This window comes from Temnothorax curvispinosus, unplaced genomic scaffold (assembly GCF_003070985.1).
Source record: "Temnothorax curvispinosus isolate PA1 unplaced genomic scaffold, ASM307098v1 QBEX01009580.1, whole genome shotgun sequence".
Classification (NCBI taxonomy): domain Eukaryota; kingdom Metazoa; phylum Arthropoda; class Insecta; order Hymenoptera; family Formicidae; genus Temnothorax; species Temnothorax curvispinosus.
The window spans coordinates 307,411-334,331 of NW_020219360.1; the positions used below are offsets into that span (position 1 = coordinate 307,411).

The following is a 26,921-nucleotide window of genomic DNA, read 5'->3' on the forward strand; positions in this document are numbered from 1 at the left end:
GAAAGCACGGGGCGTCTCTGAAAGTAGAGAGAGAAGGAGAAGAGGAAGAAGAAGAGACGCTCGCGGCTCGTGAGGATCAGGCATAGGTAAGTGGCACTTATGTTTAATACGTGAGTGTGGATGAGTAGTCGGTCCTGCACGCGATCTTCGCGTCGGCACGGTCTTTCCTGACCTCGCGTTCGCTAGAACCAATTTCCGCGGATAATACGGGCGTTCCGTAAATTCAAGGCGTATCTCGAAGTGGAGCAGCGAATACGGGACGGATACGGGCAGATCGATCTATTATGCATTTCCTTCGCATTACATAGAAATTCAATTTGCGTACGTAGCTCTTGATCATGCAATTGAAAGCGGATCGTCTTGTTACTCTATCCGAGAGTAAAATAACGATATTATATACGTATAAATTTTTGTAAAATTAGGAGTTGGTCCGCGCGAGTATAAGAATTCAAAATTCTGATAATTCTGATAAATCTGCGACAGATCTAACTTTAAAAAGCGAAATCGCTAATAATTAGATTATACACAAGTTCTATGCGAGTCAGTTGTAAATTCTAAACTGTGAATATGCACCATCGCCATCAAGGAATTTTAAATGCAAGATGCGGAGCTCTACATTTCACGTTACATTTATCAAGCTCGTGGCAGCTAACGAGCTCGTTCACGGCTGAAAGGCGATAGCACACGACGCCGATTTTTCTATCGAACGCCGCGCCGTTTCGAAACTCGAAACGCAAAGTGCAGAATCCACGATCGCACTTTTTCACATGCATTCCGCGCGATCTCTTTTGCCGCCTTCTCCTTCGGCGTAGTAGTGGGAAAAGGCTCGTTTCTCACGTTGGAAGGACTTGGCGAGCTGAGGGGCGATCGAGAATCCCGCGCGGCAAACGAGAGCAATTCGATTTCTTCATATCGTCTCTCCTTTCCGCGAACCATGAACGAGAACTTGAGAAAAATGTATCACTATTTTTATTTCATAAAGATTTTTGTCCGATCTGCATGATTCAGAAGTTCCAACAACAAATATCTTTACATTCGGAACGCTTACATTGGAATAATTTTCAAGAGTAAGATATTTAATTCGTAAAAACGAATGCCCAGGCAGATGCTCATCAGACATTCGACTGAAAGCGGAGATTAAAAGCCAGTTAAAAAAAACTAAGAACGGGTTAGGACCATGCTCATGCATTACCCAAACCGCTAATTAGGTTCCGCCATCGAATAGCCCCGTTCCCGTTTTTATCGGGACCACGAGAATTGTCCCGGCCCTCATTCTAAACGCGGCATCTTAGGCCTCGGTGGTGTACTTAACTAGCGACGTCGGGAGCAAATGGCTGGCTTGATCGGCTCGAAACATACCGCGTTAATGACCAGCCGGGAGAAGTACGAGCTGCTGATCGGTGAACGTCCGTGGGAACGAAGGAGGTCACCGCGCGGATGACCTTTGCCGCGGCTGGCGGTGACAAATCGAGCGAACGATTAGCACGTTCGTGAATTTTATGGTGACTGAGGTAAAAGAGAAAGCTGGGGAAGTTTTTCATTGCTTTCTTTTTTCTTTCTTTGATCTTTTTTAATACCGAGGACCAATATATCGTTCTGTACGTTAAAAAAGTTCTCTCAGGTTAAAAAACAGATGTTCGCAGAATCCGTTCCAAAAAAAAAAGAAAAAAAAGAAAAGGGGAATCCTTAAAGTAGTTCCAGTAAATGGGAAAACAATATAAGGGTTTAGTTTAAGGGTTTAGTCTATGGATTTAGAGGTCTTAAAGCTTTGTATAAATAACTGAAGGGTACAGAGAAGAAACGATAAAAGTTCACTTTTGTCAAAATTGATCTGATCAATTGCTGTCTTGTGACATTTTCAAAGAACTTTCACAATTATCTGTTTCGATCAAGAACACTTGCAATTCATTGGAAAGCCGAAAGATACCGTGCTGGGGAAAGACGATCATAAAGTCCACGCGCTTGTGGGGAAGAACCATCAGAATTGAAAATACTAAGGCTGCGTTCCGATATTCACTAAATTTTGTACTAATTTTTCAATAGCTCCCTAAAATATCTGATGTCTTGAACCCTCCATCTGTATACGTGAGTCTACGGCGTCCGAGCCAGAATGATATCTGCTTGTATAATTGTAAAACTTGCAAACCTGCCAGAAAATATTAAATAAACGATGTTTATCAAAATGACTATAAAATCGTCAACTACAATGTAGACCGACATTTTATGAATTTTTTCAGATTTAAAAAAAAACGTACAGACAGGGTTCAAATTGCATTTTTCTCAAAGTTACTTTGGATGGACGTTGATCGTTTTTCCTCTGTACCTTTTAGCTGTATTTGCGACTAAAAATAACTATATAATTCTTTGATATTTTAACGCATCTTTAGTCTCATTTTATCGACTTGTATGTTGACTATAACGATATAAGCGTAAGATGCAGCAGATACACATGATAAGTACATGTGACTCACGGCGGAACGGACGTTGCAACTGCCATTGTCCCAAGACAATAAGACGAATATAATATGACATAATAAAACGGGAATATCTCTCTCTTTTTCATCGTTAAACTGCGACATTGATAATTATAAATGTTACATTAGGTTTCTACTTTCCTAATACTTATACTTTTCTTTGCGAATAACAATTAACAATTCCTTCACCTTGCTTATGCACGCTCGAAGTTACAAGTGTTTAACGACCATTCCACTGAGATTCATCGTCACGATCTACCGCAGCGTGAGCCGAACGGATTTCCAAATCTCGTCACCGTTCAAACGCGAAGACGTGGAGACTCGCTGCGGCTGGGGGGGGACTCATTTGAATTTTCCCGGAAAGGATGCGCACCGTGTGCATTTCAATCCTTGGGGGACACCCCGACGAAATATGACCGAGAGACAGTCAGTCAGAGAGAGGGCGTCGACGAGGAGATGGAGCATGGAAGGACAAACACGCTACGGTTGCACGTACGCGGATGGTGGTTTAAAAGCGAGCGCCCGGTATCCAGAGCACGTCCAAAGCGCGAACAACTTATTGCCATGTGCGGCGGCCGCCAGGGCATTTTAATATTTCCGCTGAATGCAACGCCGAGAACGGTAGTGCATTCTGGCTACAGAAAGAGGGCTACGAAAAAGGAGGCGAGGCGTGGAGTCGTTACACGACCGCCACCGGTCTTACCCGGAGCTCCGGTCTTTTTTTTACGAGCTTCCTGAGGCCGAGACGACACCGGCGACCTGGAACTGCCGGCGTGAAGAACATAAGCGAGACCGTATTTGAATATATTGTACGTTCGACCCGTTCTCTTATGCCGTCCATTATCTTAAGACGTTCGTTAAGAGGCTTCAAACCATAGTGTGGGAAACTGCTCCACACACACACACACATACACACACACACACACACACACACAAGGTTGCATAATTGTAATCTGTACATCTATGAGTCTCTCTCTATAAGCCCGACGGAGTCTAACAGGGTGTTCCAGGCCAATGATGCCTGCCTCCAAGTCAAACTACGAACGCGACGCAGTACAGGATCGCGATCGTCAGGAGCGATTAAATGCCGGTAAGAATAAAACAGCATCAACGACAAATATATTCCGCACGAATGCGCGTCTTCATGGCAAAACACGGGGTCTTATCGCCGGTAGTCCGAAACAGTTTGTCCATTCGCGCCGTTGTAAATGCACGACGGTGCTCGCCTGACGTGCGGAGCACGTCTTAAGGAAAGCGCATATATCTCGCTTGGAGAGGCGAGAGATCTATCGTTCGAATTCGCCGGGGTACGGCCGTGAATCGATTCCGAATATCGGGGCCGTGAACGTGGTCGGTGATTCACGGTATCTCTCCGCCTGTCGCCAACCTTGATATAAAACGCGCCGTAACTCTCGCGTTACCGCGCGGTTTATCATCAATTCGTACAAATTGCTACGACGACGCGTCGCGCCCACACGTTTTATGCACGCACGGTAGCCGCGCCGCTTCGATAACGGTGATAAACGATCGCGCCCCAGCGTATCCCGCGCTGAACGTGATTTTGTAAAGAATTCACGTCCCGTCTTCGGAAGGGAAACGGTTTGAGGCGATTAAGAAAGCAGGAAAGAGACGAATCCTGCATTGTCGTCTTGACGAGTGGCAGCTGAACGGAAGAAAATGCAAAACTGAAAGATGGTTATCTGCGAATCCGTCGTTTCATGTGGTGCAATTTAATCTGAAATGTGATCGAAAGACGAAACAAGCCATAAAAAGTTCGATTTCATATCTCTTAGCAAAAAATAAGACAGTGTCTTCTATAGGTGTCGACTATTAATTAAAATTAATTAAATTCATCAAAATGCACGTCTTTATCTCACGTTGTTTCCTAAGTTAATGTATCAAAGACACGAAGAGATTCTATTTCAATGTAATTTCTTTCTGCATCCTAAGCAGATTCATTGAAAAAACGTTAATTGCGTCCTTCACCGAAATAAAGTACACGATCTCGTCTTCATTCAGCGCGAGTGAAAATTATCTTGTTAGATCGAGCCGCTGCTTCTTGACGGATTATGATAATTAAAGTAATCGTCATTATCTCTTGGCGATGTTAGAAAATGTCAGCAAACGCGAAATCATTTGTGTGATTCGCACGTTTGGCGGGGCGTGCAGGCGTGCACTCTCCTTAGAATAGAAGCGGGATGAACTTTTGATAATAACCGAGCGAATTAATCGCCGCTCGCGCCATCCGCGTCCGCGGGAGACATAAAGAAGATATAGGCGGCGCGTGCACGCGTATCGGCCAAATTGCAACACGCGTCCACCGGTCGTTTAGCGCACTCGGCGCAATTGCCATACACTGTAGCAATACGAGTGTTACATCGTTTCTCGTGGCACGCGATCGAAACGGTCTCCTCCTATTGGCAACCCTAATTGCGAGAATCATGGTATTTGCGCTGCGTCTTACGTAACAAAATCGCCAATAGCCGCGGTACGCCTGGTTCGCGGGACCTCCAGAAGAGCGTCTCGATGAAGAAGAGACAGAACAGAGGGAGGGAGGATAGATGTAGGAGTCATCCCCCTCACGCGAGAGCGATCAGCGCGGATACGCTCCGCGCACTGCAACGAAATCTCTATTTCAATCCGAAGCGATCGTCCCGAGTCTTGAGTTACGAAGGGGGAAAGAAAGAACGAAGGAGAAAAGTGATTATCCGGCGAGGTAGGTATAACACGCGACGCGAATGAACGGCTGATTCACTTTGATCGTTCGAGCACTTTCGAGTCCGAAGTCGGGACGCAGGGAGCGGAGCGCGGGCAAACGGATCGCTCGTCCAAAGAATGTCGCTTGACGGAGGAGATAAACGGCGCTAATGCCATAGTGCTACATTGTCTCTCCCGAGAGCGGTACCTTAACGCGGCACCGCGGTAAAGAGTCAGTCGTTTTGGAGCGATTACTCGGGTAATAGCGGCGATTCCGAAGTGCGAGAGAGTGGCGATTCGCCGCCGCTCGTGAAGTTCGTAGTTTGAAGGCTTGATAAATGACGCGCCGTGAATGATATAGACCTAAGCCACGAAGAGCGAAGAAAATTAGAGAAACTATCTGATTCGCGTAAATAACCCCGCATCTGCGTTCTGACGCGAGTCACGAGTTACATAGATAAATGAATAAGTCATTTCCGTATGTCATTTCAACCGTTGATCGCGCGCGGAAAGGACGAAGCGTTTATTTTATTTACAGACAGAAATGTACAAGTAAATATTTCGTTTTCCTTTTCGACGACATCGACGTTTTACTCGAAAAGAATTGTATCTCTGACGACGTCTCGCATCACCGGATACGCGTGTGCCTCCCTCGCTTCCGGTCGTAAGGCCGGCTTAGGTTCATTGCTATGCACCTCGTCTCGCCTACCCTCGGAATATGAAAACAAAATCATATTCTTCGTCCGTCGCTTACCGATGAGCCGCCTCTCTTTTTCTGTCCCCTCAATTACTTTTCCTTTCTCGCTCCTACCTCCGAAGCGAGTAGGTGGTTTCATTCAAGCCGCGAACTTTGTCGCCTTTCATACGTGATGTAAAGATCCACTGCCCTTTTACCGGCATCGGGAACCGACCGCGCTCGAGTTTAGCGTCTTTCGTCGGGGCAACGCAGTTTCTCAAGATCGCTCGTTAAGCGGCAAAACACACGGCGCGGGTAATTGCGGCGATCGTACGTTAGTTAGGGTTAATAACTTTGCATTATAAATGTATTAAGCTCGGATCCAATTACAAGCGCGCGAGGGATCGGAGCGCCCAAGCCGGCGAAATCTTGCAAAATGACGCCAAGTAAATGCGAGTCTGAGCGCGCATAATTTCCAAGGCGAAGGAGGAACTTGAAACGGCCGGTGAAGTAAGGCGAATCGTAAATCAGAATCGAAGTTATACTTCATTATACCCTAGTTATACGAGCCTAGCTTCGTCGGAACACGCGACGGCGAGGCAACCGAGCGAGTTAATCCGATCCGGTGGAAAACACGCGAGATCGGGGGCCGTTCGTTTCGCGGCGAATAATTGTGTTTGCGAGCGCGTCGACCATTGTGAAAGTGCGCAAGGGAAGAATCACAACGATCATCGTACTGCGACAGCTCGTGATCGTGGCGTTTCGAATACTTGCCGCAATTTGCGATCGTGAACGCGAAGCGCATCTGGTGCCCTCGGACGTCACGCTCTCGATCGATTTTAACACGGTTAAAGCACCTGTCGCAGTGCACTTGCAATTCTGTCGATCTTCCGCCAGTGGAGCGGAACAGACTCGCAAATTGTCTAGAGTTTTGCTCGAATTCATTCAACGTAATGTAGCGAGAGGGTAAATCTGAATCGACATATTTCGGAAATCTGAACGAAATGCTATATTTAATAATCAGAAGCATGCTTTATGAAATAAATTAATAAATAATGAAGAAGTGAGCGCCAAACTTCGTGAAATAAAAATCACTACATTATGATCAAAATAGATATTATTTCACGATAGTAACAAATTTGCAAACAATAAAGCATATGTTAATTTTATATAAAACTTAAATACAGTAAATTAAAATTAAACTTATATAGTATGCATATGTATAGATAAATGACAGCTTGGAAAATAGTCCTATTATACAAAAGGTATAATAAAGTACTACTACAAGAAGTATGATATGAAGTACCGCGTATCGTCGTTATAGGTCAGGCACTAAAATGTGAGAATTCGCCACTAGCGCGCGCGCGCGCGCAGATGAAGAGGATGCACGCTGAATGAGGGACTGTGTGAATCGTGACAGCGCAACGCGATGCGGTCATGAACCCGCGTGCAAACCCGGAGATCGCGAGTGTCGCTCGCGGCAATTAGCCGCAACGCTGGAAAAGTCCGAAAGTTGCGAAAAAAAGCGTGATTCCCCGCTTTTCTCCCCCGCTACCCCGTTGCAGACGCGGTCAAAGCGAGAAAGGGAGCGAATATGCGCGGATGGGTGGCCTCGCGGACGGAGGATGACGGGCGCGACGAAGAGCCCCCGTCACGGAAGGAGGACACGCGCGTTACGCACACGCGTAAGCGTGCGCGAGTGTGTCACGGATGTCATAATCTTACGTAATTGGGAGCCACCGACAGACATTTGTAAGCCGCACGCATGCGAGAGCGGGCCGCTCGCTCGGCCGGTACGCACAGCAATTTGCTTTTGATTCGATACTACAAACTGTGTCGCGGGAAACCTATTGTCCGCCGCGCCGAAGGAAGGATGGCTCGTTCTCGTGCGAACGTAGCGCGGTAAATCCATGCAGTTCAAAATTGACGAAGCGTGCTTTAAACTGCCGACAAGCATCGCGGTGGAAAATTATTTTCAGGCATGTGTATTTTTTGAAATAAAAAAACTCCGTGGTATATCGTACTTGTAAGAAATCTGTATTAACAATAAATAAGATGGTAGATAATATACTGTTATCTTTAATGTTTAATACTTTTTTATGTTGATGTGTATCCTCCCTTCGATATAGACATAGACATATTTGATATCTATCTTCCTCGCGACTTTGCCGAAGCTAGCGACGAGCGGTCAAAATATTTGCTACTCGTGACACGAGGTCGAGCAATTTCTTTCGTAATTCGCCTCGATGATATTCGACGAACGCACCACCCGCGACCATTATGAAATAACGATATATATATTCCAAGCGAGACCGCGTGGAGCATGCCTGGATATTATGAAGGCATTACGGTATGTACTCGCGCGATGCGCGATTACCTCTGACTCTCGGGTAGTTTGCTCGCGTCAACGAGGACGCGATTTACACAGCGCGTACATGATACATTTTGTCATTTAAATCTACGCCTATCGTTAACGAGCAGATAAGTGCAATTTATGATAACTGCAAGTCACGCCAAAGAGCAAGCGGTATATTATGCAAATGTCAACGGCGCGCAACGGACGATAAGCAGATCGAGAGAGCGAGGCTAAGTGCCTCGAATATATTTGTATGTCAGCGAGAAGAGTAAAAATACATCCGCAAAAAAATAACTAATACCGGTTGCCATGCAATAATAATGTAAAAAAAAAATTATAGGACATGACGCGTAAAAAACTAATTATTAAATGATTTACCTTGATCAAAAGATAATTGGGATTTTTTTGCAAATCAATTAGTCTCAGCTTGAATTCACGTTAGACAGTTGTGTATCGAGTTCCGTTTGACATTTATAAATTTAAGTACGCTCGTGCCGATGAAGAAAAAGTCGATATTGGAGTCGTAATATCGCAAATTGCTGAGAGAGAACCAGGAGCAGGGGCACACACTCTCTCGCAATATATCGTTCTTTAATTTCACGTTAATGACCGCGCGCAACCTCACGGGCAGAAAATCAGGGTGGTCGACAGAAAAAGGATATACGGCAGAAGGCGTGTCGACGGGAAGAAGCGGCGGCAATCAATCGGTTAATCGATAGTTCGCTCGATCGAGATGGTAAAAACGGAGTAACGGAGAAGACGAAGCTTCTCCGTGATGAGACACCCGGTGGTGGCGTGGAATGCTCCCGAGTCGTTCGAGCGAGAGCGAATTTCATCAAAGAAAGGGGGCAGGACGGAAAGATGGAAGAAGATAAACAAAGAGAGGCACGGAGAGGAGAAAGAAGAAAGCAGAAAGGGGGAAAGGGAAGGAAAAAGAGAAAGAGGAAGAGCGCTCTTCGTTGTTTAAACCGCCCCTAAGAAAAAGCAGTCTCGCTGGGCTGTGCACCGTCTCCCTTAGGGCGAATTAGCAAATCTAACGTAATAATTAAATTATCGCCGTGCGGGCCGTTGAAGCAGTTAAAGGCGTGCATTCCCATACAGATCGTGCTAATGAAGCGTCCCGCGTATACGGCGACAGGAATAAATTTGAATTTCCATTACGCCGCGCCAGTGGTGCGACGTGCGAATTCATATATGCGAGCGCGAGGGGGGCTGACGAACCCTGACGAACGAGTCGAGAAGGAAAAGGAACACGGACGCGCACAGTCAGGAGGGCAGAGCGCAAAGGCGCCAAAAAGCTCGAGCAAAGGGAAGGATATCTCTCTCGAGTCCGCCTACTTGTCTATCTTTTATCTCGGTAGCGTGTACGCGCGGAATGTATTAACATTCTGCGAGTGTAGATCTCTCGTCTAACTGCACGCTTATTGTTAGATTTTTGCATATTTATAATTCTCTCGCGTTTAGTGACCAGTCGTCGTTTTTGTGGACTCCCGCGGGATCTTTCGCGACGGAACGTCGCGCATTTGCGTGCAAATTCTAACAATCTATTCTTAAAGATCAAATCCTCGTCTTATAAAATTGTATAAAAAGATCATAGTCTGAACTTCGAATCGAGATAAAGATAGCGATCGATCTTCCTTCCACCATCGCGATTATGAAATCTGAGATTTTAGTATGCAAAAACGTAAATCGCAAATATATAGATAAATGACTTCACAATTAAGTTTCACTGCTCATGGCAGTGTAACAAGGATACATGTCCCTCCTGTCCTTCATCGGCTATCCTGATAATCATCCGTCCAATGGAAGTATAACGTATATGTCCGTTATTAACGTCAAAGCCGCGGTCATAAACGTGGTACAAATATATCTGACATTTACATCGTTGCATATTTATTGAGATTACTTTGCATAAACGTTCCTGAATATACATGCGCGTCATCGGAACGCCACGATTGCGAAATTCGTCTCGTTCAAAGAGATTCTGAACGATCGAGCACACCGGGCTGGGCGTAATACAACATAGTATTTCCGATTCAATAAACGCGCTCGGAAGCTTGGCGTAGCCAGCATCGTCATTTCAACCATCTGTTCACCATCGATCGACGATCACGAATGGACGAAACCGTGGTAACCGACGATTTAGAGATCCGACTCGACAACCAGTTCGCCGCGGCCGGTCGTAAAGCATGGAAATAACACCTGCGATTATCGTAGTTATTACCGCCTAGATTCACGCAATTCGCGCGCGCGAATCAACGTTAACGATCCGATCAGATGGGCCCACCTTGGAAATTGGCGTTGATTACGCCGTTGGGACACGCTTTTTGCGAGCGGCGATCACGTAATAGTATCGCAAGACGGCCGCTGTGCCGCGTCGTCGTTCATCCGTTTTTCATTTGCGCGACAAGCGAACGTCTCCGATGCGAAAGTTCAAGATGCCGATTGCGAAAACGAATGTACGTTCGAGCCGCGCACGACGAGTGCTAAGATCGACCGCGAGGCCCGCTATCGTGAACCCGGCATCACTTCGTCCTAGCGCGATCGAGTCCTTAACCCATTTGCATAACGTATCGATTATTATTAAAAGGATATATGTGTACATCGTTAAAGAATAATTTGTGATATCGCATCGCATTTATTTCAGAGCATTAAGGGGATGCTGGAGCCGTCTGTTTTACCGGCATTTTTTGTCGGCACGTAGCGTCGTATTAATTTGACAGAATTAAAAATTTTTCTCCAGAATTGCAGTACATACATTAATGATTCGGGGAAACTCCGATTTTATATAGAAAACGAGAAAAAATTACGGAAGTACAGATTTCCTTATCCTACTCTTATCCCAATATGGCGTCTCGAGTTGCGGCGAGCTGTCAGCTCGTCACAAGATGTATTTCATATAAGAGATATACCATTGGTACGAACGCGAAAACAAGTTTCCCCGAATTGCACAACAAGAAAAACATCGATAAACCCCCCAAATCAAGATTTGGAAGCGTAATATAAAAGTATAATGTCGGTGTGCATCGTGCGTATGTGTGCGTGCAATGTAGCGTGCTATCCTTGTCTATATCTTTGTCTATACAAGGACAGATATAGTTCGCCGGTCTTCTTTACCGACGCCGATCGAGTTCGGCTACGGCTCCAGCATCCCCTTAATCATTAAGATTGAAATATCAAGTCATATGTAATGCAATTAATTTTTTTTCACGAGTCTTATAAAATAAAATGTGAAGAAGTTTATAATAACAGATTATTGCAAATAAATTGCAAATCTACAGATTCTAATTAAAAAAAGTCTAGCATTTCAAAATTACATTGCAAACTGTCGTACATTTGCTGACAACGAATGCAGCTTGCAAAACTCGGAAAGACTGTCGATCGGTGCATTGCGGCGGCGCTTTCGCTATTACAAACGTCCTGCGATCGGTGCCACGAAGAACGACGGCGTGCGAATTGGCGCAAAGACGATCAACGATCCGGAGGTAGATCGAGGCAATCTTAATTTACTTTTATATTCCGTGTCTGCCGGGATGGCGAAAGAGAGAACGGCCCACGCTTGCCCATGATTCGAGAGGTCTCGCGAGAAGCATCAGCATCGCCGACGCGAATTACGAGAACACCTGTTTCTGCAAAACCAATCTAATTCGCTCTCGTTCATTACATTGAGATAAAGTGATCGAATGTGATTTCGAAAATATACGTCGAAATTTCGGCCGAACAATAATTCTGACACGACCGTCTCTCTTCATGTAAACTCGTTTCGTATTCCCGTGCCAACGTCAGGCACAATGCCACCGTACATTCTAAGAGACTGACTCAGCCACTGAGTCCAGTGCCTCCTCTTCATCGACACAGGACGCTCCGCGTCTGGTCACGTTCCGTGGTACGGAAAGGTGCATTACGCACCCTTCGTACGCGCCTCTATGCGCCAAAGTCGTAACCAGATGCGTACAACTCGCGCGTACGAGCGATGACACTTAGACGAGCTTCCTAGCCGAGCGAAGAAAACAATAAGTCGTTCTCCACGTTTGGGTAACGTTGCGCCGAGAAGGATACATTTATATCTGCACCGTAAAAAAAATTTTATGAACGTGTCGCTCGCTGTCTGAAAATAAATCGGACACGTACGGCGTACGAATAGCCGCGATAATCGAACGGTGATGTCTTCCGCGTTTGAATTGTAGATAGTACGATCGCGCGAAGTGTGGTAAAAATATCTTTGATATATCGAACTCTTATACCGCATGCGTGAGACTCCAGTAATGAACTCTTTACACGCGCAAAATGCATGTTTACGTCAGCGCGAGGAACAGCCGCGGCGTACAACTCATGTGAGGGAGCTTGTCGATGCGTATCCGACTGTCCACGTGCCGAGCATTGCGTGCGACACGCCCAGTGCGTGGCTCGGGCACCGCACGCATATACGTGCCGCGCGGACCGAGATTTATGCCATTGGCTGCGAAGCGTGCATCGTCGCGTTTATCGGCGGTCGACCGTTCCACGCGTGCGGATCGAACGAACGCGCACCGCGCACGACACCATCTCCCGATCTATCGTTCAACGTACCGCGAACGAGATCGGCGATCTTTCACGCCCGTTGATCGCCGCCACCTTCGTCACATTCTCTTGATTGTCTATACGAAAGCTTTAACTCAACTTCTCGAAAAGTAATATAATTACATCAGATATATAAATTAATATTTTTCAATATTATGTTTAAACACAACAAATTCGAAAAGAATAAACAATTCTCAATTATTTGTTGTCCGAAGAATTGCTCAAAGCATAACTCATAGGCAAATAAAATTGAAAGCAATTGAGAGGAAACGAGATAAAGTAATTGCTTCAAAATTATAAGTCATTAAAAATCATTATTTTCTAAATATTTATAGTAAAAAATCATCACAATTTTAGTTAATATACAAAATGTGTATTTATTGACCGAGAACAAGACAGATAATTCTTGGTAATTGTGAATAGCGTACAAGCGTTTGCGCCGATTACGTACCTTTCGATTGCACGCAACCGACGAAATGACGATTGATCGACGTGAAATCCGGTGACATACATTAGAGCGGAATGAAAAAAAAATGGGAGGGGAAGGAATGAAAGAAAAAGACGAGCCCGTCAGTCTTGGAGCGACAACAACTCTCTTTGTCGTCGGCATCGTCCTGCACGGGCTTGCCGGATACGCGCCCGCTGCATCTGTAACGAGGGATGTGCACCTCCGATAGCCGGCTCATCGCGCCACTACGCGCGCGCGTTGCATAAAACCGCTGAGCGGTTGCATCGGCAGTCGCGCCGGTTGTCGCGCTCGCGATCTCGCTCCTGCGCTCGCGCGCGCGCGTTACTTATCCAGCCCCGGGCATTGAAATGCAATCCCTCGCGCGGATGATTTATACCTCGCCAATGCCCGCCCGCAGGGCAGGATGTCGCACGTCCCTTCTTTATGTCTTTATCGCCCGTCTCGAAAATATCCCGCAGCGCGCGAGAACGAGCGAGCGAACGAGCGAAGTTCGACACGTACGTTTTCGCGAATCGCGTCAGACAAACGTCAACAAAGTCGATGACGATCACTAAAACATGATAAGAGAACACCTTTAATACGGATCTTCAATATATGTCTGTATCCTATTGAAAGTCTGTTAATTTATATAATTCATATAAATGGAAAATAATTTACGCCTGAGATTTTTTCAACGAATCTCATTTAGAAAAGTTACCTCACTTGCAGATTCTCTAATAGTGTATTAAACTGAACATTAAACTGCTCTGCGTGAAATCGATTTGCTATGTTTTATTTGCGTTTCGGACTGTATAATCTTCCGACGTTTTGCGCCAAACCATTAGTCCTAATTACTAATTATTAAAATCTCAGTTTATATACTTTGTCGCGAGAAATTGAAACAGGGATTTACGTCGGGAGAGTTCGCCGAGGATCGAGCTAATAGCCGCTGGAGAATTCGCCGATTAAACTCGAAGAGAAAGTGATGTAACGCATCATAGGAGGCGACGGTTCCTTTGTTTCTGGTTAAGATCACGCTGTCTAGCGGGCGGGATCACGCGATATCGGAGCGCGATGCGGAGAAACTTTTAGGGCGTCGTCCTAAAGCGAGCGGATTCCAATCGCGAGCCGACCAGGGAGCCCGTCGCTCTATATCCGAACGCACTGGAAACGCCCGTGCGCGTAATAAGCCGGGACTTAAAAATTAGCATCTGTCGGGCCCGGAGACAATGGCTGATTTGAATAACAATGTTCGCTACCGTGTGGGCTTCTAACTCCTAACTATAGGTTCTAGACGCGACGCGGGCCCGCGTATCGCGCTCTCTTATACCGTGCGCCGCGCCGCGCCGGCGAGGAACATGACAATGCCTCTCTACCCCCACGATTTCCTCCCGCGGTCCTGTGTCCCCCTCGAGAGGAAAGCAAAAAGACGTTGCGCGAATATGGGAAAATAGCAGACTTTTCATCTCTTCTGCGCGACGCACAAAGAAACGTAATAAATAATAATCAGTGTGCGTTTGTAACGGGATACACGATACACGCGGAACGTAATAAAGACCACCGTCGCAAATCGACATTAATATAATATAATTATTGCTGATTCTGTGTATTTCATTCTACTTATTTCTTATCCTCATAATTTTCAAATACGATTCGGTGAGATACATGTTATTACGGACAATTGGTTCGATAGAGATATCGGATAGCGATGGTATCTTAATCACGCCGCGGTACGAACAGTTATTCGTAACTCACGTGTGGTATGAACTTACACGAGAGTGTTATACGAGGGCCACATATCGATGCGCGAACAGTTGACCCTGAAGTGTCTTCACCCTCTCGCTGGCGAGTCTTCTTTATGCTCGGTTACGCGTTACATACGACCGAACGTTCACTCGGTATACTCGTGAGACAAATATAGTTTGTGCGTGACCAGGGCGACAAGTATCGCATACCGCTGTTCATACTCAGCCAGCTAGTCCAGCCAATTTCGCTATAAAATATGACCTGTATTATCCTCATCAGATTTTCACTTGTAATAATATTTTCTCGCAAAATTGACTTTCACAAAAAATTCTCCTCGTTTTCTCCTCATATTGTTGTACTAAAAATATAGAAAAAAAAGTTTGCTTTATATTTGCTCGTAATAAATTTTTCGGCAAGTTTCACAGAACGAAATTCGCGGTGAGACAGACACAATGTATCGTTGAAGACTTTCAGAATACAGGCGCCGACTCGACCCGATGCGCGAACGCGCGCTTCGAAGCGCTAAAAACCGATCCTAAACACACTACTCAACAATGGTCCGTAATCATTTCTTCTCGACCGCCGCCGCACTCACGGGCGGGCGGGCAGGTGCTCGCCAGCTTCCTCCTTGGGGCTATAAAATCCGGACGCTTCGACAGGTAAGAGAAGATAAGATAGAAGCGGACGACCTCCGTGTTTGCGGCACCGACGAATCAATTTGAGCTTCAGCTCGTCAGGGGTTTATTGCGGGCGGGTAGATCGCGGGCAGATAAAGTTACGGATGTTTCCAACCAACGCCAAAAGAATGCCGCCGGATGCAATTTGGAGTAGAAATCGTGTTGACGCTGCAGAAAGGGTCGCGTCAACAGGACGCAACGTCGCTTTTGGTGAAGCCGATAGCTGGACACTGGATAAGTTGGCGTAATCGCAGCGATACGTCTTACCGACGTCGTAGACCACGTTGTATTTAGCGAAACCTGCTCGCGGATCGAACTTGCTCGCACGAGCGGGAGCGTATCACCTTACCCAGACCGTATAGATCGTGCCGTTCGCCGGCTCCTGTTGAGAGCATTTTCTTCTTATTGGCCATGTACTGTCGATTTCTGGACTACCTAATCGTAAATCACGACCGAGACGGCATACCACGTGTATGTACATACCTGCATTCTTGAACGTACGCGGTGTAATTCGACGATTAGCGTGCAAGCACAGTCAAGGGTTGAACACGATAAGGACGATTAAGGTGACATCGATAATAATCTTAAATGTAGGGACGTTCGATATATAGCTTGGCAACAATTTGTTTGTTCGCCGATTATCCTTTTTTCAACCATGCATTTTTTAATTGCGACTAAATACGTATACATATAACTAGAATTTGAGAATTTCATTGTTACAAATATATAATATATATATATATATACTATATATAACGGATGATACCGTTATGTCAAACGACAAAGATCACCTAGCGTTCGTTTGAGGCTTTAATTCTCAACGATAAGCGCAACGAATGCAACCAGCGCGATGACCCCGCCGCATCGCGAAGAATGGCGCGCATTTTCGCCTCGCTCTGCCGAGCAACGAGAGAGCGACTGGCAGGTCTCTCAATCTCGATGACTGCAAAACGGTTTCAAGGTTTCCCCTAAGAGCTTTCCGCGCGCGAGGTAACGAGGGCGCGATGCGCGTCTCCGCGGGGCACAGGTAGGTCAAAACACTTGCACAAGTCGGTATCCCCGTTCGCCGCTGCGGCGGCCGCTACGACACGTCCGGACGAAAGGAAAAGTGTAGATCTCACAAAGACAGAGAGCGCATCGCTCAACGGAGGTGGTAAAGGAGCTCACCGAGAGTGAAATCGGCGGAGAGAAGAGAAGAGGAGAGTATACCTACACCAACGTGATGGAGAAGAAGGATCGCCGGATTCGCCTCGTTGGCCCGTGGCCGTCGCGTCGCCTGACGCAAGGACCCACGCCCGCATTGTGTTTCGCGTCCGACTCCAACTTGTCGCTCTCGCCCATTCATTGTGCACAAGTCTCTTCTTCCTCATGTCGCCATCTCGCACACCACCGTCCTTCCCGTACTCGCTCGCTCGCTCTTTCGTCCAAGACGGACGTGGCGATCGGGCAACGGGCGAGTGGCGTACACCGGATTAGGTGGGTAGATGCGTATGAGTCACCTGGAGCCGCGCAAGCAAGCGAGTGAGATTTTCTTGCATGCTCGCGCGCGCGCGGAGAGTCGACGCCCTAACCCACATAAATCCATGGTATTAGCCGTCCAGGAAAGGCCTTTTCTCGCGGCACTCGTGCGCGCCGGCTGAACGAACGCGGCCGACCGCGCCGCGCCGGTGGGAGGCCCGTCCGTCGCCCCTTTGTTCGCCCGCGGCGGATGGAATCTCGTCTGGCGTAATCGAGATTCTTTTATTAAGTCATTCAGCACCGATGATGCACGAACGAGGAGGCGTTACATTATATGCGTTCGAGAGATCGAAGGTGTTGCGCTCGCTTTCGGTATCAGTCGGAGAACGGAGATATCCTACCGCCGCGCCAGTGAACGAGAACGCGGTAGCGGGAAAATTGTCGCGACCGCAGATGGCGAATGTGAATCCCGGTATTCGTGGAAAGTACATATTAATTGATGCATTGAGAGCGATATTCAATCGGCGAAGCCTTCGACGGAAAACGAGAATCCCCATAAGCTTTAAATAAGCGTGGGTGTCGGTGACCGGAATTTTTCTTCACGTTCGATCTACAGCGTATGGCAATGCTCGACTTTTCGACGAGCGTGGGCCGCATCGCTTATTGCAATATGATCGATCCATTAACATGATAGAACATGATAGAATACCACTGATCTTCGATCAAATCACGATATAAGATGCAAATTAACAACCTACCTAGCTATTTCCCTCAGGTAATATCGTATTACCTTCTCATCCTAGTCTTCAATTAAACGTTTCAAAGATCCTAGTTTCTAACAGAATGCCTGAAATTCCTTCCAAGGTAAAAAAAGGTAACTGATCTCTCTTGCACGGTAATCTAATCGCGCTCCACGAGCGGGATCGCCTACACCGGCGTGTAGCTATCTAGCGCAATCGAGCGATTCAGATCCGAACGATCCAAGTCGGAACGTAGGTCGGCAAAGAGAGGTCGGAGAGACAGAGAAAGAGAGAGGAGGATTGCCACAAGATGCGGGGTGATGCGGCGGGGGAGTGCGTGGAACAATGGGAACCACTGTCCGGGGCATTGCCTGGCCTGTGCCGCAACTCGCGCAGGAGATCCGATAAGATAGGGAGAGGGTCTCTGTATCGCCTCGTAGCCACCATTCATCGGCGCCATCGTCGTGGGCACCTCTTTACCCTTTTCACGGCGCGGCATATTAAAGCCATTGTGTTATCTGTCATGTCGAAGATATCCGAAGGGCCAACAGCCGGGACACGGTGCCCCGCCAAAGGAAACTAGTCGCGTCAGAGGCGTGAAAAGCATCTCGCGTGGGTGGCACGAGGCCCCGGCACCTCTTTCGAGATCGAGGCGCCCGAAAATCGATGACTGCGCGCGGCCGATCGGAGCGCGATTGGTGAACCGGTAGAATAACACATCCGAACGATCCGACAGATATAATTATGTTTGTCCTACAATCAAGCGACGCATCTTTCATAAAAATGAACCGGTTGAGTCATCATATCGCGTCCATCTCCCACGCCGATTACGTGCGCGAGACTCGTCTAATGGTCGCGCACGATACTCTTTCATCATCGGAAGTAATTGTTACCCGCTAGTGAGCCGTTTCCCTAATCGCGCTCCAGTAAGAATTGATTCCTAGGCGGCACACGTGCGCGGCCGATCTTATGAACGAGGACGAAGACGCATTGGGAGGAGCGCCTGCCCACGTGCATGCAGAGTTATCTATTCATCCGTTCGTCCACCTACCTACTTGACACCTACCCGCCTATCCGTCCATCCTAACGTCTAATGCGCTCGCGCGCTGTTACTTTCGCGCGCCCCGAATTATTGTAAAAGGCCGCGTAACACTTGCAACGAAGCTCGCGCGACCGGGTCGCTCGCCGGAGCGCGGCTGCTGTCGTGCAACAATGGCAGTGCACGCTCTGACGTTTCTCATGACGATTAATTCGCGGACAATGCGCGATTGCGCCACGACAATTAGCGACAACACTTTTGCCGGCCGGCGAGAGCGAATTGTCGGGCGAGCGCGAGCGAGATAGAGAGCGTCGCGTGAGCGCCACACGCGCTCGCGCACGCAGCCACGCATGCACATATATATATATACGCGCTCGAGCGCGGACGCACTCATGCGCACGCTACGCGTCCGCTCCTGTGTGCGTTTGCTTACGCTTACCTACGCCTCGCCGCTCGCGCGTGCCTACCGTGTTTTGCGTATGTAGAGCATGGGACCGCCATTGTCTATTGTTGCTCGTTTTATTATCCCCGGGTCATGGTCGCTCGCGCTGGCTCGGCTTGGCCAATCGAAATCGCGCCACCATCTAATTCTATTATTTTAAATAAGCATGCACCTTCAAATGTCTCGCAAACTCGTGGTAAAAAGAACTTGTTACAAACATTCTCAGAGATTCCCTTTCGCTTTCATATTTTAAATTCTCTAATTTCTGTGATTTATTAATAAAATCAACAGAACAGAAGCAGCATTTTTGCTTTAAATCGAATAAGCTATTATGAGATTAATGGAAAATATTTTCCATTAAAAAAACTTGTTACAAACATTCTCAGAGATTCCCTCTCGCTTTCATATTTTGGATTTTCTAATTTCTGTGATTTTGTAATAAAGTCAATACTGAGAAAAAATTTATCTGCTGCATTTTAGTAAATATTAGTTTGCATACAACTCCCAGGTAGCAGAGTGACGTCAAATGACGTATTAATAACGTCTTAATGACGTCTCTAACGTCAATAAAACGTCATTAAGACGTCTTTAGACGTCATCCTGCTACCTAGGGGTGTGACTCTATTTACTAAAATTAAGAAAATTTTCCTTTTTATTAGTATTTATATTTTTCTCTCAGTGAATACACATATACTAATAAAAATGAAAATTTTCTTCATTTTAGTAATTGGAGTCACAGTTGTCAAACTAATATTTACTAAAATGCAGAAATTTTGTTCTCAGATGAACAAACAACATTTTTGCTTTAGATCGAAGAAACTATTATGGGAAGCTAATGGAAAAGATTTTCCATTGAAAAGATTTCCTTTTGTGTCAACCTCGACAACGGACAAATTAACGAACATCTGTGTTTTTCTCATTGAGGTCTGAGGAAATCGTCATTTATGAAAAATCATCGTCTTCTAAAAGATGATCTTCCTGAAAAGAAAAAGATTGAAGAAGATAAATTACTAAAAAACGTGCTGTGTTGTGTCGAAGTTCAAAAACGCTACATTTCAAAGGCGTCTAACCGCCATTGTTATTTGGTTATTGACTTACTTTATTCTGAATACCTACATCTTATTATTCTAGATACATCCTTAATAATGGTAATGTAAATATCATTAGAAAAATAATGCATCAATAGCTGAAATTCTCACTTGTTATATTTTTACAATTTATAATTTCGAGAACGTTTACCGTGGTAAATGACGTCGATTAGAAATGAAGTAGATGAATTCGCTCAAGACATGTTTATATTCACGTACATCCGACTATTACTAAGCGATATAGCATCGCTCACAAATGGTTCCCGTGACAGGAGGAGGACGACGCGCAAAGGAAAGCAAGATAGAGAGATAGAAGAAAAGAAAAAGAAGTGAAGAGATCCTTATAGGAAGAATAAAAGAAAAGGCGAGGGCGAAGAAGGCGTTGGAACGGTCGCCCGCAGTGCCGCTGACTATTTATCATAAGATCGATCGGTATCTCGAAACGATACCGGTCCGATCGGCGTCGTATCGATTCTTCTAAGGGCTTCAATTAACGTTATTAAAGCACCATTAATCTCCGAATCGACACGATGTACGGTATGCACGGCATGCCGCGTCCCGCTCCGACCTCCTGCGATCCTCTCCTCGCATCCGATTCCGAGGGAGGATGTACGGGTATACGGATCGATCCTCGAGAGCTCGATCCATTTATTCTACGATCCCCTATCGCGACCAGGTACGTGTCAAATAGCTGAGTATGCGCTCACGTTAAAGTAGAATACGTGAGCATGAATTATCTAAACAATCTAAAGCATTCTTTTTCAACAGACTATAAATCGAAATATATAATAATGTGTGATTAACATTACATAACAGATAAATTGAGTGAAGTAAGCTATATCCATGAAGAGTTAATATTCATATTACTGTAACGATATTAATATTTTCTTATTTAAAATTGTGTTGTACGTGCGCGTGTATATATGTAATGTGTATATCTGTATATGCTGTCGTTACGAAAAGATCGTTAAATATGTCATGTGAGATTTCATTAATAAATACTTTACATGCGAGATACCAAAGTCCAATATAGGCTACGTTCGGGGAGCGCGCTATTAGCGCTATTGCATCATTCTATCTTTATCGCTCATCAGGTATAAAACAAGGATAGAATAAGCAAATAGCGCTAATAGCGCGCTCCCCGAACGCAGCCATATTTGTCAGTGGCACAATCGTCTTTGCTTTCTGTCAAATTGCATTCGTCGGAACCGATGGACATTAGGAATCTCCTCTTTTTTTTTTAAGTAAGAACTGTTGTTGCGCAAATGCCGTAATAGCCATGCAAGTGCCTTGAATAATTGCCATATGTCCATTACCAGGTAATACGCGAGATCGCATACGAGGGGAAAAAGTACAAAATCAGGCATTTTTTTGAAACCATGGTGACGGTGCGCGGTGCGGTGCGTAAATCATACTGTGAAAGCTTTACGATAGGTCGCAGCTAAGTACGCGCAGGTACCCTTGTTAGCTGGCAAATTAAAAGCACCGGCAATATAGAGGTCGTATGCAAAATCGCGTTTCACCGCGATTAAAGTGCATCTGCCGAATGCGTTTGCAGTAAATGGAGTAAAAAAAAAATTAAACGATGGACGTCATAGATTCTGCGAAAACCACATGATTTTGTAATATAAAGTAGCGTAACAATTTCTAAGAATGCAGATCTTTTTTAATAAAAAAATGTATCGAGAGTGGAATAAAAAAATTACTTGCGGATTTAGCAAATAACCTGATATTGTATTTTTATTTGGAAAATAATTTAGTCTCTCATCGTTCTATTACGTTATTTATAAAATTAAGAATTATTACGTTATTTATAAAATTAAGAATTAATATATAGGTACTATAATCCGCTAAGCAACTGCAAGAAAGTGAAAATTCCGCTTCTATATATTTTGCATGGATCTCGCAACGTAAAGGCAGATGATGTTTTTTCACTCAAAGCACCAATAATATGACAGCGACACGCATAAACGTCGTGCACGACTAGCTTTCGGTGTCTCTCCGGTTGTATGTAAAGTCGGGTTAAGCGCGTATATACCTACTCGCTTGGTCCGCGCTAATGAAGTAGACCAGACGCTGGGGCAAGAAGCACGGTCCATACCGCACTACCGGGGCGTGGCCGCATACATGAATACGAAAAACGTGGTCCCCGAACGAATGAGTGCACAAGGCCCGAGCGCTCTGTCGGAAATAAGGGAGTATAACGTCCCTCGGAAGGCGTCATCACGATGCGTTTGGTGAAAGTAAATCGCGCCTACGATCCCGCAGAGCCGTACGATCGTGCAAGAACCAGAAGGAGTAGCTCGAGAAAACGGCATTCGTAATACCGAGTCTCATATATAGCCATAATAAATTGCACGTGTATAATTTACGAGATGTATCGCGAAAATGCGGCACTCTTTGCTGCGTTGTTTTGCGCAGATTGCGCAATCATTTTTTACACCTTACAAACACTTAATTTGTTTATCAATAATAGACATTGGATTTTTTATTCATTTAGGTGGATGAAAAAGAGCAATTAATAACTAAGATTTTGTTATTTATGATATCTATATGCTGTCTATTGCTACATATGTTAGGTATAAATATGTTGAATATTATAAATAATAAAATCTTGGTTATATATTAATTGCTCTTTTTCACCAATTTGCATAAAAAATCCGATGTTCAATCATTAATAATACGTATCATATTTATTTTTGCTTTTGTTTATCATCGTCAAAATCGCAGCATCGACATTTAAAATGGATAATTACGTATCTCCCTAATTGAATGGATAATTGAGTTCCTCAATCAGGCTCGAGCTTTCCATCTCCGTGTCCGCCTTTCCGTACATTACGAAAACACTAAGTCTAAGCATATTGTTAAGAGCGCATCGTCGCGACAAGTCGCACGGGGTATTTGTGTGCTGCGAGCCGCGAAGTTCCGTTTCCAGCGGTCCCAGCGCTAAAGAAGAAACCGCCAGCTTGTGCAGCGAAGGATGCATCTGGCGCGAGGTCCCGGCTTGTCCTTGCCGATTCCGTCGCCGGAAACGCAGCCTCTTGACCCCCCTCTCCTGGCCCCCATGTGCGCAATACTTCCGGCAACCAGGCAGATCACGTTTAGAAAGAGCTAGATTCGTCTTGCTAAAGAAGATCGCAATGTCTAGATAAAATTGCAATTAGGCATGTGTAAACTGTGTAAAGCCTAAGCTGCTGCGAGCATAGCGATAGCAAATAACGTTAACATAATAATAATAAAATTGCATTATAAAAAAAGTTATAATTAAGTTGTACAGTCTTTGAATTAATCTTACGTATGTAAATTCTTGAAAAAAATTTAAATATAAAATAAATTACTTCAGTATTATATCTGATAAATTAAAAAAAAAATGATATAAGAGTATTAAAAGATATTGGAAGATGATTCTACGGAAATGTTTTCAATTAATTTAATGGCATCCTCAAAGAAATGAAAATGATAAGCACATGTTAAAAATATCGCTTAATCCACATGCACTGTTGTACTTGCAGCCGGATTTCGCTTCGTCTAATCGCAATTACATCGAGCATGTCCTTCGTCGGAACTTTCTTGCGATCGCGATCGCGGCACCTGCCGCGAAGTGGGGATCGATCGAGAACGAGACAGCGGGACGACGTGGAAAGGGAGACGAATCGGGGAGCAGAGAAGCGCGAGGAGGAGAGGAACGCGCGAGGGAGGATGTCCAAACGGAATCAGGATCGGCATGGGCAGAGAACCGTGCACTAAGCAGCCTCGTCGACATCCTGCCTTTGCCAGGATTGCGACATTGGCTCCGTGGCTCGCGCAGCACGGAAAACACACTGTGTCTCGGGAGCGGAAGCAGATCTTGCGCAATCGGGCCGCCCATTGTCTTGATCCTCCGCCGCGGGGTCGACTTTGGCTTCAACATCGACGTCTCTGACGCTGCGCGCCGTACCGACGTGAACATCTCGTAGCTATCGGGTCACGCTCGACCTTACCATGAAGCGTATCGATCGCATTTCGAACGAACGCGTTGCAATCGCTCGGGTCTTACGTTGATTTCGTCTCGGTGTTTCGTCATTAATTCCCTCGACCGAAATAGTCTTGGTGCATTACCTCTAAAGCAATAGTATATAATTGCACTCGCTTGCATACGGCACCAATGCACTTTTAGAACTCGCCATTGCTATTTTTCTATATTTCTCTAAAGAGTTCTTTTACTTCTTTTAATTACACATGTTGCGTTAATGTCATCTTTAAGCATAACAAGTAACCGCAATTTACGGTATCAATCAATCTCACAATTTCCGTGTAATAAAGTGCTCGTGTAATCGGGGTAATCACGATCACAGGGAGCGAGATCGCGCGCTGCCGCGAGTCGAGTACGGTACGATTCTGCGTAAGTACGCAATTTTGCGAAGGACGCGTAGGCATAAGGTAACGCTCGCCAAGGAACGATTGCTACATTATTTCCTCCTCGCGCAATTTTACACTTTGCGTGGTGCACATGCGGCTGTAGCCGCGATACGCCGCGGCGCGGCGGCGTGGGTCGGGCGCCAGAAAAGCCGCGCGTGTGAAATCTATGAATCACCATCGCACCGGTCAATACGTATACACAAAGCCGACGAGTAATCCTTAAACGCGTCTCCTCTCCAGATAATTCCGGCGAACCGGAACGCGTTTATCGCGCCGCGCCAATTACTCCGTTCGCGTGGGAGGATTATGTAAAAGGCCGGCCTCGGGAATGCACGCGATACAGGTAAAATGGGTGAAAATGTTGCACGACTACGTGCGTAAAATGGCAAAATATTCTAATGAAGTATTAACGAAAGCGCCTAATGAGCGGTTAGTATTTTCGTCACGGTCTATTGCCTTTCTAACGGATAATTGTCTGGTTTTTTTTTCTACGATAGATTCCATACGATCACACGATTGTTGTTCCCTGCATTTCCTGGCGATGCACTTTGATTTTTTTTTTTTTGCGACACTTTCTCCGGTCGAAATGTGGATCCGAGTCGGCCGGCGTCGTTCCTGGAACGTGGCCGTCGCGATTAATTAAACGCGAAGCAGAGTCGCACGAGCGCACTTATCGCGAGTACAAATGGCAAGGCGGATTAAACCGACGTGCCATATTTTTTTTTAGAGCCGCTCCAAGGCAGTCGGGTGGCACGATCATAATCGAGACGAGCTTCATCCGGCAGTGCAGGTTGCTGCAGATGCGCAAGGATAAAATATTACGCGAGTGCTAGATTTAGAATGCGATAAGGAGATTGTTAATCTCCGGGACGACGTAGGAAGAGAAGACGCGTACGTTTGTATAGCGTCGTTACATCGTGTTTCTGAGTGAAATCGTGTTAAAAGTAAATGTCAAATCCCGTTTGGATACTTGTGCAAGTAGTTGACATTGAAGTCTTAGAACATCCACAATGCAAATATCTATTTAAAAAATATACATATAATAATTTTAACTCTCTTTTCTTTCTCTCATCGATTTCACGCATCAAATCCAGATTCCATTTCATATTAATATGTAAGCAGATCATTGTGACACCGTCACCCTTATTCATATATATATACCTATATGGATGAATGAGCATCGAATTCGCGTAAAGTATCACTGTTAACGCATGAGAGAGGAGAGGAGAATTGACCCTCTTCTTGTGCGCACACACGCATCTACATTAACCCCTATGCCACGAGATCACATTGCGGCGCAAAGACGATTCTATTTATGCGCGCAACCGACTCGGACCTGGGGTTAATACGATGATATCACTCACGGGATATACTTACCTACTACGTAAGTCGATTAGCGCAGGAAAGCCGGAGACGAGTTTTGCGGTCGAAACCGAGCACCGTGGACCGAAGTGTATCTCCCGACGTAAAGAGGGTTGAATGATGAAAACGTGAGGGACAAAACGGGTGAAACTAGTTTCCTAGCTCTTTCACGAGATCTAGATATTTAAGCTTTTAATCCGCTGTGGAAAAAGTCTATTTCCGATACTATCTGCTACTTGTATGCATACGTATCGCGAATTAATCTGAGAAAGAGATCCTTAGCATTTATGTATGTATATTATGTGCGGTTTACATCTGGACCAAGTTCAATAAAAAACAAGTAATCGAATAAATTCAAGACAACGTTGACCATTTGGTATAATAGACGAGGTAAATAAGCAATATGGCAAAGGGAAAGAGTTCTTCTTTTGATCTAATTTCTTGCTATTGTAATTACAATTATTAATATAATTGTAAAATTTTACATTACGCTTAATAAAACTGATTGTAAACAAAACGGATATTTTTTTTATTTTAATGTATATGAATGGAGATGAAAAACCAATTTCTCAAGTCCGGGTGCGTAGTTTCGGTTCTGCTCTACAAAAAACCCTACAGAATCCCAAATAACTCGCAAGATAGGCAATAAAATATATCTCGCTACGTCGTAATTATACCGACGAGCCCTAAATATTCTCTCTCTCTCTCTCTCTCTCTCTCTCTCTCTCTCTCTCTCTCTCTCTCTCTCTCTCTCTCTATC

The 26,921-nt window shown here is 45.3% G+C and overlaps 1 protein-coding gene across 9 annotated transcripts in view; it reads right to left on the bottom strand.

Annotated features, from left to right (window-relative positions):
• LOC112459177 overlaps positions 1–26,921 on the bottom strand; it is an 86,784-nt gene that overhangs the window by 44,980 nt on the left and 14,883 nt on the right. The window contains exon 3 of one of the 9 annotated variants that reach the window (XM_025023185.1): positions 23,368–23,526. The exons of the other annotated variants lie outside the window; for them this stretch is intronic. Coding sequence (XP_024878953.1) covers positions 23,513–23,526 — 14 coding nt within the window. The 3' untranslated portion in view covers positions 23,368–23,512. Of the gene's footprint in view, positions 1–23,367; positions 23,527–26,921 lie in introns of those variants that run through there. 9 annotated transcript variants of the gene reach the window in all.